At 38.1% G+C, this 15,816-nt stretch overlaps 1 protein-coding gene across 1 annotated transcript in view; it reads right to left on the bottom strand.

Annotated features, from left to right (window-relative positions):
- plekhh2 (pleckstrin homology domain containing, family H (with MyTH4 domain) member 2) overlaps positions 1 to 15,816 on the bottom strand; it is a 114,205-nt gene that overhangs the window by 13,991 nt on the left and 84,398 nt on the right. Inside the window, exons 19-24 of the mRNA XM_060831396.1 lie at positions 14,116 to 14,228; positions 12,291 to 12,470; positions 6,278 to 6,375; positions 4,964 to 5,141; positions 4,251 to 4,406; positions 1,070 to 1,167 (exon numbers count right to left, since the gene is read on the bottom strand). Coding sequence (XP_060687379.1) covers positions 1,070 to 1,167; positions 4,251 to 4,406; positions 4,964 to 5,141; positions 6,278 to 6,375; positions 12,291 to 12,470; positions 14,116 to 14,228 — 823 coding nt within the window. The remainder of the gene's footprint in view (positions 1 to 1,069; positions 1,168 to 4,250; positions 4,407 to 4,963; positions 5,142 to 6,277; positions 6,376 to 12,290; positions 12,471 to 14,115; positions 14,229 to 15,816) is intronic.

Consider the following 15,816-nt stretch of genomic DNA (forward strand, 5'->3'; position numbering starts at 1 on the left):
TGCTGGCAGGTGGGACTAGATTGGGTTGGCATATCTGGTCAGCATAGAGGAGTTGGACCGAAGGGTCTGTTTCCATGCTGTATGACTCTGTGACTCTGAAGTTTGAAGTGCAATCACTATGTTCTCTGAATGTGCTTAGAACTTGGAATCCCTACAGTGTGGAAACAGGCCCTTCGGCTCAGCAAGTCCACATTGACTCTCCGAAGAGTAACCCACCCTGACCCGTTTCCTTATTTCTCTACATTTCTCCTGACTAATGCAATTTAGTATGACCAATCCACCTAATCTGCACATCTTTAGATCATGGGAGAAAACTGGAGCATCCGGAGGAAACCCACACAGACACTGGGAGAATGTGCAAACTCCACACAGACAGTAGTCCGAGGCTGGAATCGAACCTGGGTCCCTGGCACTGTGAGGCTGCAGTGCTAACCACTGAGCCACCCCCATATTGTTAAGGCTAAAGATGGGGACAGCCCATTTGCACATATCAAGGTTCCCCACACCTTGTTTTTAGGAATGTTGGTTGAAGGATGGAGATACTGACAAAGATACTAGAGAGAACAACCATCTCTTCTTCAGAATAGTGCCATGCAACCCCTTATATTCGTCTGAGAAGCAGCAGCATCTGCGTGATGCTATTGGAGTGTCTTAAGCTCATGAAAAGCACAACACAAATACAACATATATCTTTATTTACATGAGCTAGTTGTTTAAATGAAGCTATCCTGCAATATAAAAGAGCATTTATAAGCAGTTAGCAAACAGATTTGGGATTTTAAACAATGCACTGAGTGGGAAATCAACAAGTTCACAAACTGCTCAGTTCCCACTTTGCACATGTTCAATTCTAATCAGAACTCTTTCTGTTAGATGAGAATTTTTATGACAATATTAAAATAAATGCACAAGTCAATTGCAAAATCTTTCCTAATTTTCCATTAGAATATAATGAAATGATCAATGAAGAATAATATAAAGAAAAATGATTGTATTGTAGAACCTTTGCAAGGAAGATGGTGAAGATGAAGAAGAATGTTATGCTAACTGAATCTGCCTCAAACATTACCTATTTTTATAGGTGAGCCGGACAGTCCTAGTTCCCTCAAATTTGCCAGGATGCTGTTCCTTGGAAGCCTGCTCCCATTTGCATATTATATCACAAATCTGAATGAAGAAACAAAAATTATTGAAATGATTTTCTATCAAGTTAGTAACAATGTACTACTAAGTAACATTAGATTCATGTTGCATAATATTGCAGAAGGTTCTATAATGGCAAAATAAATTTGAACCAAGAATGTAAATTGCTAAATGCAGCATTTGTAGTTATTTTGGTCACAAAGCTTACAGGGATTTCAAAATAAAGATACGGAAACTTCCCTGAAAACTCTTGAGTTGAACAATAATCAATTTAAATTGCAATTTAAAATCATCATCTTCAACTAGGCAATATAAATTTTAAATTTTTACATAAATTAATTTAAACAAGTTTTAAATTAAACTCATCAATACAAATAGACTCATTTGTTATAAAAACAGTACTGGAGAATCTTAAGTCTGACAGTATCTGCAGAGACAGAAACAGAGTTAACATTCTGAATCTAGTTCAATATCTCTTCAGGACTGCAGTATTCTGCTTTAATTCTTGCCAATCTTTTCTGAACCCTTTTAAGTTTTACAACATCCTTCCAATAGGAGGGAGATCAGAATTGCATGCAGTATTCCAATAGTGGCCTAACCAATGTCCTGTACAGCCAAAACCTGACTCCTAACTCCTATTCTCAATACACTGATCAATAAAGACAAGCAAACCAAACACCTTCTTCACTATCTTAACTACCTGTGACTCCACATTCAAGGAAGTATAACACTGCATTCCAAGGTCTCTTTATTCAGCAACACTCCCCAGGACTTTACCATTAAGTGTATAAGTCCTGCCCGGATTTCCCTTTCTAAAATGCAGCACCTCACATTTGTCTAAATTAAACTCCATCTGCAACTCCTCGGCCCGTTGGCCCATTTTTTTTTTATTCATTCACAGAATGAGGGCATCACTGGACAGGCAGCATTTATTGCCCATTCTTAATTACCTAAATCAGATAAGGACAGTAGTTTCCTTCCCCACAGACAATTAATGAACCGGATGGATTTTTCCCGACAATCGGCAATGAATTCATGGTCATCATTAGACTCTTAATATCATTAGCAAATTCCACCAAGGTGGGATTGAAACCCATGTCCCTTGACATTATCTGGATCAGCAGTCCAGTGATAATACCACTAGGCCATCGCATCCTTTGATCAAGATCCTCTGCAAAGTACAATAGGTTCTTGAACTGAATGATTAAAACACCAGTTAAGTAACTCACATGATTCTTGGAAGGACCTTTAAAAATAAGAAGTTTATACCAGTGGAAATTCTGAAAATAAGTTGTGAGTCAATTATGTGAGAGGGCAGAGCCATGATATATTATGAACACTAGCAATATGTAATTTGTGACCATTTTGGATCATTGCACAACTTCAGCAAATCCCTCCAAATCCATTGCCACCAACTTGTGAAAAGCAACTAGAGGTGGACAATAAATGCTAGCCAAGGCAGCAATCCCACAAATGAATAAAGAACACATCCACAGTCATAGATGTTAATAAGTGTTGATGGTGCCAATATTTTCAAGCTGCTGTGGTGGGGTGACACAGTAGCTCAGTGGTTAGCACTGCTGCCTCACAGCACCAGAGACCTAGGTTTGATTCCAGCTTCGAGCGACTGTGTGGAGTTTGCGCATTCTCCCTGCATCTGTGTGAGGTTTCCTCCCACAATTCAAAAAATGTGCAGACTAGTTCGAGTGGCCATGCTAAATTGCCCATAGTGTCCAGTGAGATGGATTAGCCATGGAAAATGCAGGGAGACAGTACAGGGGCTGGGTTTGGGTGGGATGTTCGTCAGAGGGGTGGTGTGTACTTGTTGGGCCAAATGGCTTGTTCCCACACTGTTGGGATTCTATACAAGCCTGGTATTCCATTAGATGAATAATTTTTTCTAGCTTTGCCAGACTCAAATCACACAGAACTACAAGTCAGATCTTCACTAATGTCATTGGTATGAGTGAGAATGCTTTTCTGTCAGTAGTGGCCAGTAGGAGATAGAGCTTAGCGGTGAAAAATGGATGGCATAGGCATAGCTTTAAGGTGCTATCTCACAGAACAGACTTCATCCACACTCTCCAAGTGTGGATACTTGCGCACATGATGGAAAATATGCTACTGCTCGAGTAACCTGACCCTGCATAAGTGGTGTGACCAGTGGCATTTCCATATCAGGGTGCACATACTAGGAAATTTGGGCCACTTTCAAACTAAGGGATATCTACCTAAAGACATAAATATGCTTAGGGACGTTAGAACATAGAGAAAGCACAAAGCCTGGATCAGGTCAGCAATGGTGTATCATTTCATATGTTATGTATATGAATATATGCTGTTAATAAGTGTAAGTATCTCAGGAGCATATACTCAACATTCACTCTGCAGTAGATTTGATATTATAATTTTGTTTCATGAATGTTTAATGCAAAGATTGCTGTGATAGTTTTAGATACTTTAGTCAAAAGCCCATTTTGACAGCTGTGTGAATATGTTGACAAATCTGTTACTGAGGTAACAGTTGCAATGATACGCTTTCCTTGTATATCAAAGTTGTGCATTGTTCAGTATAAACCAAGAATCCCAGAGCATTTTACAGTGAATGAGTGTAATGTTAATGTTTGAATGAATTACCAGTTAAAGTGGTAGAACAAATGATGTCAAGAGATGCCAAGTTTGACTGGTTGAAATCAAATAGCTTTTTGCTATTCATGACTTTTTTCTAATGTTCTTATTAATTTATAAAACCCATCAGCTGCCTCTTTGTGAAAGCAGTTAGTAGGTTTTAATATTTACTTTTCCTGTTCTTTCAATTACCTATTCCTTCTTGTGCAAATATTGGCTTTTCCTTTCAGCTCTGTAAAAAGTGCTGACAATAAAAAGGGACTTCTCCAGGCTGACCATGTATTAATTTAGAATACAATATTTAGGACTACAGAAGGGTCACTATTAAAAATAGTGTCTGATGCCCTTGTCAATTGACTACGTAATTCCAGTTCCTGGTTGCACGTATTTAGCATCCACAGATTCATAACTCCAATAAATTAAGTCCTTCAACTAATGGTAAGTCAGTATGATTATTTCTTTATGCCACACATTTACACCTTTATGCTTCCTTGAGGACAGTGTTCTTGGTCATTTCCTGAGGGATCATCTGTGAAAAGAAAGAATCCAGACTGCGTTGGTTTCCTCATGCCAATGTCTTGATTCAGAGTGTGAAGAAATTCTTCCACTGTGGTTGATGCATCAAATCCCACAACCTATGTATTCAGACACAAAAATTTTAAAGTTAATGAAGCTTCAAAATGGCTCAGTTTGCTTATGTTTGGAGGAAGACTCATGCAACTGAAAAGATAATTAACATACTAAGTTATTAAAACAAATTAAAATATAATCAGTGCTTTAAACATCAATCACATTTTTCTAAACCATTCAGCAATCATTTTGAGGATAGTGGAGTTCCATTGTTATATTTCATTTTGTTACCATTAGCTAATTCATTGCCCTCAGCTTGACTGGAATTCCATTGGAGCAACAAGTTTCAACTTTGATAAGAACTTTCTGACTTCCAAACATTTGAAGTAATCAGCTCTAAGGTTTCTTCAGTATTGCCATGCAGAAAAGCACATTTTCAAGACTCAACAATTAATTTTTATTAAATTTACAATACAATATTCAGGACCATAACTTTTACTACTGCTTAAATAATAAAGAATAACTTTACATTATATTGCATGCCTTTATCCTGTTATCAGGATGCCTTGCAGCAATTCACATCCAATAGAAGTCACTTTTTTAAATTGAGCAAGATGCCTACTTGGTATGTGCCATTCATGAAATGGACAGGAATGCTGAAAGGTAAGGAATGATGATAAGGATTTCTCAAGAGAATTGATAGGATTTCCATCCTGGAAGGTTTTGATATACGATCGCCATTTTTCTGTGTTCTCTCCATTGACCGTTGGCAGTATATGGCATACTTTCCTATTTCCGTCCTGGAATGTGAATACAGTTAGGTGTTGTTATTTTGTCTGTGTTACAATGTGAAACTGTACAGTTCAATAACAAAAATCAGCAAGATATTCAGAAATCAATTTAAATTTCTTGCCATTACAGGCATTTCTATGATATAAGGTAATGGTGCAGTGAGTGGATGAACAGGATAATTCAGACAGTAATTGACAATCACCATTTAGACTTCAGAAAATGCTGAAAAAGTGACTGAAATGAAAAGTTGTTTTTGAAATTCAATCTGTTTCATTCTTAAAATCTATGACAATTAAACCTGAAGGATTGAGATACCTCATTTATAATTGTTCATTTTCAGTTCCCATGCAAGTTCGATTCAGTCATTCATACAGCACATCATTAACAACCTGAGACTGATAAAGCATGCAGCTCAAATACTTATGATGAGTTTTATTTGTATGAAATATGCAAATACAGGAATCTCACATCAATCAATTCATTTCAATGTAGATGCAAAGATACATTTTCATAAAAATAACAGTGCAGTTGCTGGAAATATGAAACAAACACAGAAAATACTGAAGAAACTCAAAGTCTGTCTGTATCTTTGAAGAGAGAAACAGAATTAACATTTTAAATCCAGTCTGTCTTTTCTTCAGTTCTGCTGATTTCCTTCAGCATTTCTGGCGATATCTGGAGCAAATGCAGAGTCAACATTTCAGGTCCAGTGACTCTTCTTCAGAGCTGCATATTCTCTCCACAGATGCTTCCAGACTTGCCTGTAGTTCTCCAACATTTCTGGCAGCAGCCGTGGAGTCAATGCAAGATCAACTTTTCAGGTTTAATGAGTCTTCCTCAAAACTCTGTTTTCCCTCCACAGATACTTCCAGACCTGCTGAAGTTCTCCAGCAATTTGTTTTTGTTTCATATTTCCTGCATATGCAGTTCCATATTTTGTTCTCCAGCATTTTCTGTGTGTGAATGCATTTTCATAATGCTAGCAGGGGAGCAGCACAGCTCAAACAATAACTTTTGGATCTGTACATTTAAGCTTGCATCTGTCATTGTCTCACATTGCAATTGATATAAAGTGCCTTTTACCGTACCACCATTACTTATACTGAAAGTATTGACCATCTTTATTTTATAACTTCTTACATACCTAGGTTCTGCATTTTGCTGCAGGTGATGTTTGAGCAACCAAAGGAAAGGATGCTGAGGAAGGAAAAGACCAACACACAGAGCCAAGAACTGCAATCCCTAAAAGGTATAAAAGTTAATTTTAAGAGATATTTTTGGGAAAAAATATTAAAAACTATTAAAACCATTTCTCTGATTAAACCTACTGTACATGGAATTGGTAAAATGATCAGAAGACCAGAAAATATTGGAGCAGAATTAAGCCATTCAACCGTCGAACTTGCTCTGTCATTTGATCATGGCTGATATGTTTCTCAACCCCATTCTACAGCCTTCACCCCATAAACTTTGTTCGCCTTACTAATCAAGAACATATTTATCTCTGTTTTAAATACACTCAATCACTTGGCCTCCACAGCCTTCTGTGCCAGTGAGTTCCACAGATTCACTACCCTCTGGCTGATGAAATTCCTCAGAAGCACTCAGTCTTCAGTAAAGTTGTTCCATTTTTTTCCTCAAAATTACTACACATTTTGAACTTCCGTTGCTTGGTATTTGCGACTTAATGTTAAGTGAAATATTGAAATTAAGATCGAATCAGTTGACTTTGCTTTTGTTTAATCTTTCATGCTAATAAATTTGATTCAGTGTTCTCATCAAGCAGCATCCTCTTGAGATTTAAATCACTGAGAATAGTGTAGATAATATAGTGAAGAGACTTTAGATGCATCATCTTGGTTAGATTTGAACTCAAGGTATAGACACAAAATAACAAGATGATAATCCAATGCACCACCCAGTCTTTGTGCATTACATAATAAGTGGGAACAGGAGTTGTCCATCTCACCCTTACAGTCCGCTCTGCCATTCAATATGATCATGGCTGATCTTCTCATGGCCTCAGCTTCACTTACCTGCCCTCTCTCCACAACCCTAAGTTCTTTTACTGTTCAAAAAAGTATCTACCTTAGCTTTAAAAACATTACTGAGGAAGCCTTAACTACTTCACTGGGCAGGGAATTCCATAGATACACAACCTTTTGCGTGAAGAAGTTCCATCTCAATTCAGTCCTAATTTTGAGGCTATGCCCTCTTGTTTTAGTTTCACCTGCCAGTGGAAACATCCTCTCTCCTATCTTATATATTCTCTTCATAATTTTACATGTTTCTATAAGATCCCCTCTCATTCTTCTAAATTGCAATGAATATAATCCCAGTCTACACAGTCTCTCCTCAGAAGCCAACCCCCTCAACTCCGGAATCAATCTAGTGAATCTCCTCTGCACCCCTCTAGTGCCAGTACATCCTTTCTCAAGTAATGAGACCAAATCTGCAAGCAGTACTCCAGGTGTGGCCTCACCAGCACCCTATACAGTTGCAGTATAACTTCCCTGTTTTAAAACTCAACCCCTTTAGCAATGCAGGACAAAATTACATTTGCCTTTGTAATCACTTTTGTGATTCATGCACAAGGACACCCAGGTCCCACTGCACAGCAGCATACTGTAATTTTTTTTTACCATTCAAGTCAGTCCTTTTCTCTGTTATTACTACCAAAATGGATGACTTCATATTTATAAGTATTGTACTACATCTGCCAGGCCCACTCACTTAAAGTAACAATGTCCCTCTGCACACATTGCCCTATCACCCAGCTTATGTGTCATCTGCAAACTTTAACACACTACACATGGTCCCCAACTCTGAATCATCTTTGTATAATTGTGAATAATTACAGTTCCTAGCACTGATCTTTGAGGCACACCACTAGTCACTGATCACCAACCAGAAAAACACTCATTTATTCCCCCTGTTTGCTTCCTTTTAGTTAACAAATTCTCTATCCATGCTAATGTATTACCTGTAATGCCATGCATCTTTATCTTATGCAGCAGCCTTTTGTGTGACACCTTGTCGAATGACGTTTGGAAACCTAGATACACCACATCCGCTGGGTCCCCGATGTCCACATTGCTCATAATATCTTTATAGAATTCCAGTGTTTTTAAACACTGGCATCACACTTGCTGTTTTCTAATCTGCTAGAACTGCTTCAGAGTTCAGCAAATTTTAGAAAATTTCCACAAGTGAATTTGCCATTTCCCCTAACATCTCTTTTCGTACCCTGGGATGCATTTCATCAGGGGCGGGAGACTTGTTTACCTTTAGCTCCATTAGCTTGTCAAATACTACCTCTTTCATGACAATGATTGTTTCTAGGTCCTCAACTATCTTCGTCACCATGTCAGTATCTGGCATGTTATTCATGTCTTCCACTGTGACACAAAATACCTGTTCAATGTATCAGCCATTTCCTCATATCCCATTACTAAATCGCTCTTCTCATCCGGTAAAGGGCCAATGTTTACCTTAGCCACTCTTTCTCGGTTCATATATTTATAGAAACTTGTGCTATCTGTTATATTGTTTAAAGTAAATAAGTTGCATTTTATATATGAATTAGTGTGCATTTCTCAAGAAAGGAAGGCAAGAGAGGAGTGGTTGGCATTTTTGATAAGGGATAGCATCACAGCTTTACTGAGGAGGGCATTCCTGGAAATACATCCAGGGACGTTAATTGGGTAGAACTGAGAAATAAGGAAGGGATGATCACCTCATTGGGATTGTATTACAGACCCCATAATAGTCAGAGAGAAATTGAGAAACAAATTTGTAAGGTGATTTCAGTAATCTGTAAAAATCAGAGTGATTATGGTCAGGGATTCTAACTTTCCAAACATAGATCGGGACTGCCATAGTGTTTATAGATGGGGAAGAATTTGTTAAGAGTGTACAAGAAAGTTTTCTGATTCAATATGTGGATGTACCTACTAGAGAAGGTGCAAAACTTGATCTACTCTTGGGAAATAAGGCAGGGCAGGTGACTGAGGTGTCTGTAGGGGAGCGCTTTGGGGCCAGTGACCATAATTCTATTAGTTTTAAAATAATGTTGGTAAAGAATAGACCAGGTCTAAAAGTTGAAGTTCTAAATTGGAGAAAGGTCAATTTTGACGGTATTAGGCAAGAATATTCAAAAGCTGATTGGGTGCACATGTTCTCAGGTAAAGGGAAGGCTGGAAAATGGGAATCTTCAGAAATGGTATAACGAGAATCCAGAGACAGTATATTCCTGTTGGGTGAAAGGAAAGGCTGGGAGGTGTAGGGAATGCTGGATGACTAGAGAATTTGATGGTTTGGTTAAGAAAAAGAAGGAAGCATATATATGTCAAGTATAGACAGGAGAGTTAGAGTGAATTTTAGAAGACTAAAGGCAGGAGGAGTATACTTCAGAGGGGAATAAGGAGGGCAAAAAGGACATGAGATAGTTTTGGCAAATAGGGTTAAGGAGAATCCAAAGGGTTTTTACAAATACATTAAGGACAAAAGAGTTAACTACGGAGCAAATAGGGCCCCTCAAAAATGAGCTAGGCAGCCTTTGTGTGGAGCCACAGGAGATGGGGGAATATACTAAATGAGTATTTTGCATCAGTTTTTACTGTGGAGAAGGAAGTGGAAGATATAGAATGTGGAGAAATAGATGGTGGCATCTTGAAAAATGTCCATATTACAGAGTAGGTAGTGCTGGGATGTCTTGAAACGCAGGAAGATGGATAAATCCCCAGGACTTGATCAGGTATACCATAGAACTCTGTGGGAAGTTAGGGAATGATTGCTAAGCTCCTTGCTGAGATGTTTGTATCATTGATAGCCACATGGGTGAGGTGCCAGAAGATTGGAGGTTGGGGAACATGGTACCATTATTTAAGGTAAGCGGTAAGGACAAGCCAGGGAATTATAGACCAGTGAGCCTGACGTCAGTGGTGGGCAAGTTGTTGGAGGGAATCCTAAGGGACAGGATTTACATGTATTTGGAAAGGCAAGGACTGATTAGGGATAATCAGCATGACTTTGTGCATGGGAAATCATATCTCACAAACTTTATTGAGTTTTTTGAAAAAGTAACAAAGAATTGATGAGGGCAGAGTGGTGGACTTGATCTGTGTGGACTTCAGTAAGGTATCCCCATGGGAGATTGGTTAGCAAGATTAGAGCTCATGGAATACAGGGAGAACAAACCATTTGGATACAGAACGGGCTCAAAGGTAGAAGACAGAGGATGGTCGTGGAGGGTTGTTTTTCAGAGTGGAGACCTGTGACCAGTGGAGTGCCACAAGGATCGGTGCTGTGTCCGCTATTTTCTGTCATTTATATAAAGGATTTGGATATCAACGTGGGAGCTATGGTTAGTAAATTTGCAGATGACACCAAATCTGGAGGTGTAGTGGACATTGAAGAAGGTTACCTAAGATTACAAAGGGATCTTGATCAGATGGGCCAATGGGCTGAGGAGTGGCTGATGGAGTTTAATTAAGATAAATGCAAGATGCTGCATTTTAGGAAAGCAAATCTTAGGAGGACTTATACACTTAATGGTAAGGTCCTAGGGAGTGTTGCTGAACAAAGAAATCTTGAAGTGCAGGTTCATAGCTCCTTGAAAGTAGAGCCACAGGTAGATAAAATAGTGAAGGCAGCGTTTGGTATGCTTTCCTTTACTGGTCAGAATATTGAGTATAGGAGTTGGGAAGTCATGTTGCGGCTGTACAGGACATTGATTAGGCCACTTTTGGAATATTACATGCAATTCTGGTCTCCTCCTTATCCGAAAGATTTTGTGAAACTTGAAAGGGTTCAGAAAAGACTTACAAGGATGTTGCCAGGGTTGGAGGATTTGAGCTATACGGAGAGGCTGAATAGGCTGGGTCTGTTTTCCATGAAGTGTCAAAGGCTGAGGGGTGACCTCATAGAAGTTTATAAAATCATGAGGGGCATGGATAACATAAATGGACAAGGTCTTTTCCCTGGAGTGGTGAAGTCTAGAACTAGACGGCATAAGTTTAGGGTGAGAGGGGACAGATAGGGCGGGTGGTTCAGTGGTTAGCACTGCTGCCTCACAGCGCCAGGGACCCAAGTTCAATTCCCACCTCGGGCAACTGTCTGTGTGGAGTTTGCACATTCTCCCCGTGTCTGCGTGAGTTTCCTCTGGGTGCTCTGGTTTCCTCCCACAGTCCAAGATGTGCAGGTTAGGTGAATTGGCCATGCTAAACTGTCCATAATGTTAGGTGTAGGGGAATGAGTCTGGGTGGGTTGCTCTTCGGAGGGTCGGTGTGGACTTGTTGGGCCAAAGGGCCTATTTCCACACCGTTGGGAATCTAATCTAATATAAAAGGGACCTAAGGGGCAATTTTTTCACGCAGAGGGTGTTGCGTGTATGGAATGAGCTAGAGGAAGTGATGGAGACTAGTACAATTGCAACATATATAAGACACCTGGATGAGTATATGAATAGGAAGGGTTTGGAGGGATATGGCCAGGTGCTGGCAAATGGGACTAGATTAGGTTGGAATATCTGGTCGGCATGGACGAGTTGGACTGAAAGGTCTGTTTCCATGCTGTACATCTCTATGACTTAAAGAACATATCAATATTTCATTGCTCCACAAATTGCTCACATCATTAATTGTATTTTTAAAAATTTGTAGAAATCAACAATTAATCTACCTAGTAGAAATCTATACAATTAGAAACATTTGAACCATCCTTCCAATCTGTCATTTCAGTTTCCTGTTAGATTTCACTTCAGGATGTCTCCAAAATCGCAGTAATTAACCAGGTGATAAATATCTAAAGTTCAAGGTCCTTCCATTTAAAGGAAATAATATTCAAACTATGGTGGAAGATAAGATAGCAGTTAAGTATGGGAACAACAGGAATATAACATTTTGATGTTTGCTGAAACAGTTTTCTTAATTTTCATTAAAAATCCAACCTTGCTCTCACAATTATTTGTTTCACAAGATGTGCACTTCTGTGAAGCACTACCGACCAGATATAATGAGAAACTGAGCTTAGAATGTAGGAATAAGTCATAACTGACAATCTTGAGTAGCTCAGCATTCTCATCTAAGCAGCACATTTGTTTATTTACTAACAAACAATGCAATTTCTATTTTGAAAATTCTTCACATACACAATACCTGTATACATGCAGATTGGTTCTGGGTTTGTCGCTTTCTTGTTTGCTTGATTATTTGACAATAGATTTCATTTTGCAACTCTTTATGTGTGAGACACACTTGTAAAACACTCTGAGCCAGTGATACATGATAATCAATTGCAGGGGCATCAATAGCAACATTGATGAATAACTGAGAAGTCTGTAGAATAAAACAAATATTTCATTTTATGATGATAGTTAACTACTTTATGCTATTGGTGATAAAAAATAGGAATCTCTTCTTTCTGAAGATTATAGTCTCTGGTTAGTCTGAAATCAAACTCATGTTGAATGCAGGTCATCAGCAAATAAAACTGCCCACAAATTGGCACTAAATTATGTTGGGAAGCACAAGATCAGCTGGTGTGAGATGTGGCAAAATACACCTTGACATAGTATGAAAATGCTTCCTATATTTTGTAAGACAAAGAACATTGAACCACATTATTGAAATGTGGAGGGACCATTTTGAATTTTGGGTGAGGTCACATGACTAATTGGAAGTTTAAAAACTTACACTTCAGCAAGCTATATATATTTTGATAGTCATGGGATCACAGTTTGGTAGAACTATCTAATTATTGACCCGAAGAATTGATAGATGGTACTGATTTATTCACTTTGGGGAACTGGACACATAATTCAAAGAACTATTAACAAACCATTAAGAAATACTTTTCACAAAAAGGATAGTAAAAATGGGACTCCAATCTCTCTCTGCCCTCAAGTATAATTTAATATAAATGTTCAAAGTTTCAATATCCAAGTTTTTGCAGGGTCAGTGATGATTCTTTGCTTCAGATGTAATCCCAACAATTATGTTACATCTGACAACCACCTGATGAAGGAGCAGCAATCGAAAGCAAGTGCTTCCAAATAAACCTGTTGGACTACAACCTAGTGTTGTGATTTTTAACATTAGGCCAAATGTCTTCTGCATTTAACAAAATATTGTCTTCAGTAGCATTTATGACGGCAAGTACTTTCATAATACCTCTCCCAATGCAAAAATTGAGTTCCAATTCACCAGTTCATTTATATTTCCCCAATGCTGTATCAGAAAATGTATTCATGACAATTGGGTGAAAACATGCCAAAAGAGAAGTTTAATATTTGTTCAGTGGTACATAACCAAACACAATGCAATTTTTAACATCAGATTCTATGAATCACAATGAAATTCAAAATATTACTATTGCATTTTATGTTACCATCAATCAACATGAAAATATTAGCCTGGTGAATATTGCAAAAACAATGCAACCCAATCCACTAAATATATTCAATATATATAAGCCCATACACTGGTGAAATACATTGGCCTATGATTGCCCTAGCAATGAATCTAATTATGTGCGACGTGTCTTCTGTTTATTAGATTTTCCTTTAAAGAGAAAGTTTTTAAAATCACCAATATTTTCAGCATAAAGCAATGGACTCCACAGTTGTAATTATAATTTTCAGTTCCAGAGACATTGATAATCAGTAATTATTACTATCATTTTATTAAAAGAGTTATTAGACAGAAATGGATGAACATTCCATGCTGAGTTCAGTTTGTTTCTGTTACACAAGTCTAGCAACTTGACATAAATAATGTATTTCAATGATGAATCTGACAGCGGGATGACGTTTTATGAAGCTACTAACTGATCCATGCATGTCAATTCTTGGATTTTTGCCTTCAAGCATGTGACTACTTTAAGGTGAAGTTATTTTAGCACATGTAAAGCAAGTGCATATAGTCTTGCCATTACTTTGGCAGCAAATTGTAGTGCGTACTAATTAATGTGAATCACTGTTACCTTAAACAATTTGAGCGCTTCAGTCTGTAAAGCTGCCGATGGTAGTGTGGTAAGAGGAGACGCTATTCCATCTTTACTATAACACAGGGTAGGGTGTGACCACAACTGGGAATCTGTCAAAGAGCAGAATTAAAGTAAAAAATTGAATAAATTGATCGTAAAAATTAATAAATTAAATAAAAAGTCACATTATTCATGTTTGAATCATTACAGTGTTAAATTTGAGAGTTTAATTTTGGTACTGTTGCTTTACGTTTAGGATAAATAAAGACGACTTTTTTTTATTCATTTATGGGATGAGGTCATTGCTGGCCAGGTCAGCATTTATTGCCCATCCCTAATTGTCCAGATGGCAGTTAAGAGTTAACCACATTGCTGTGGGTCTGGAGTAACACATAGGCCAGATGAGGTAAGGATGGCAGTTTCCTTCTCTAAAGGACATTAGTGAACCAGATGAGGTTTTCTGACAATTGACACTGGATTCGTGGTCAACATTAGACTCTTAATTCTAGATATTTATTGAATGCAAATTCCACCATCTGCAGAATTCGAATCTGAGTCTCTGGATTAACAGTCCGGCAACAATAACACTAGTGGCTTGACTTTCTTGCCATTCTGTCTGACATTAATTTAATTGGATTGACATTGATTTGATTATTATAGATCAAAGAGAGACTTAGATTGAGAAAGAGAAGAGGCTATTTGAATTTTTAAACAACTGCTACCAGATAGAGACAGAGTCATAGAGATGTACAGCACAGAAACAGACCCTTCGATTCAACACGTCCATGCCAGCCAGATATCCCAATCCAATCTAGTCCCACCTGCCAGCACCCAGCCAATTTCAGCAATCAACTGGAAGTACAAATCTCATTTTAAAATTTATGGATCTCTAGGAAGAGCATAATAACAATTACTACAGTCATTTAAAATTGAGAAATTAAGTCAATTTAGTTCCACATCTGATTACAGGTTAACAACAATCAAGATGATGAAATAAGTAGTAAACATACAAGCCTAAGAATTTTCATTACTTGCCAGAACTCAACCCTGAGACTGCAGATAAAACTGTTTAATAAAACTAATTTAGTTTTTATAAATGATGCAGAGGCTAGAAATTGGGATCTTGCTTAATTCATCCGCATCAGCTGTGGCTCAGATAGTGGCATATTTGCTTCTAAATTGGTTACAGATTCAAGTCCCAATCTAGGACTTGGGCATAAAAAAAATCAACATGACACTCCAGTGCAATACTAATGCAGTACTTCACTGTTAGAGGTGCTGTCTTTCAGATGAGATGTTAAACCAAGGCTCCATTTACCAGGGTGCTTATTCTAATAGAACCCTTGGCACTATTTTGAAGAGGAACAGTAAGTTATCCCCACTGTCCCCATGATTTATTTCTCAACAGGAAATTTAAAAAAATTATCTGGTCATTATCGTAATGTTCCTTGTGGGACAAAATAGAAATTGCTGAAAAAAGTCAGCAGGTCTTGCAGTATCTGTGGAAAAAAAAGAGTCGATGATTGGGGTTCAGATCTAGTAATAGCTAGATAAAGGTGTTATATATGGTGGAGAGAGGGGTGGTGGGGTGGGGGTTGAAGAAGTGAGAGGATAGGCGCAGATGGAGTCCACAGGGCAAGAAAGACAGTAAGGGGGACAAGGAGGTAGATAATCAAGGAAGGAGAAAAGCTGACAATG

The sequence above is a fragment of the Hemiscyllium ocellatum genome, chromosome 10 (assembly GCF_020745735.1).
Source record: "Hemiscyllium ocellatum isolate sHemOce1 chromosome 10, sHemOce1.pat.X.cur, whole genome shotgun sequence".
Taxonomy (NCBI): Eukaryota; Metazoa; Chordata; class Chondrichthyes; order Orectolobiformes; family Hemiscylliidae; genus Hemiscyllium; species Hemiscyllium ocellatum.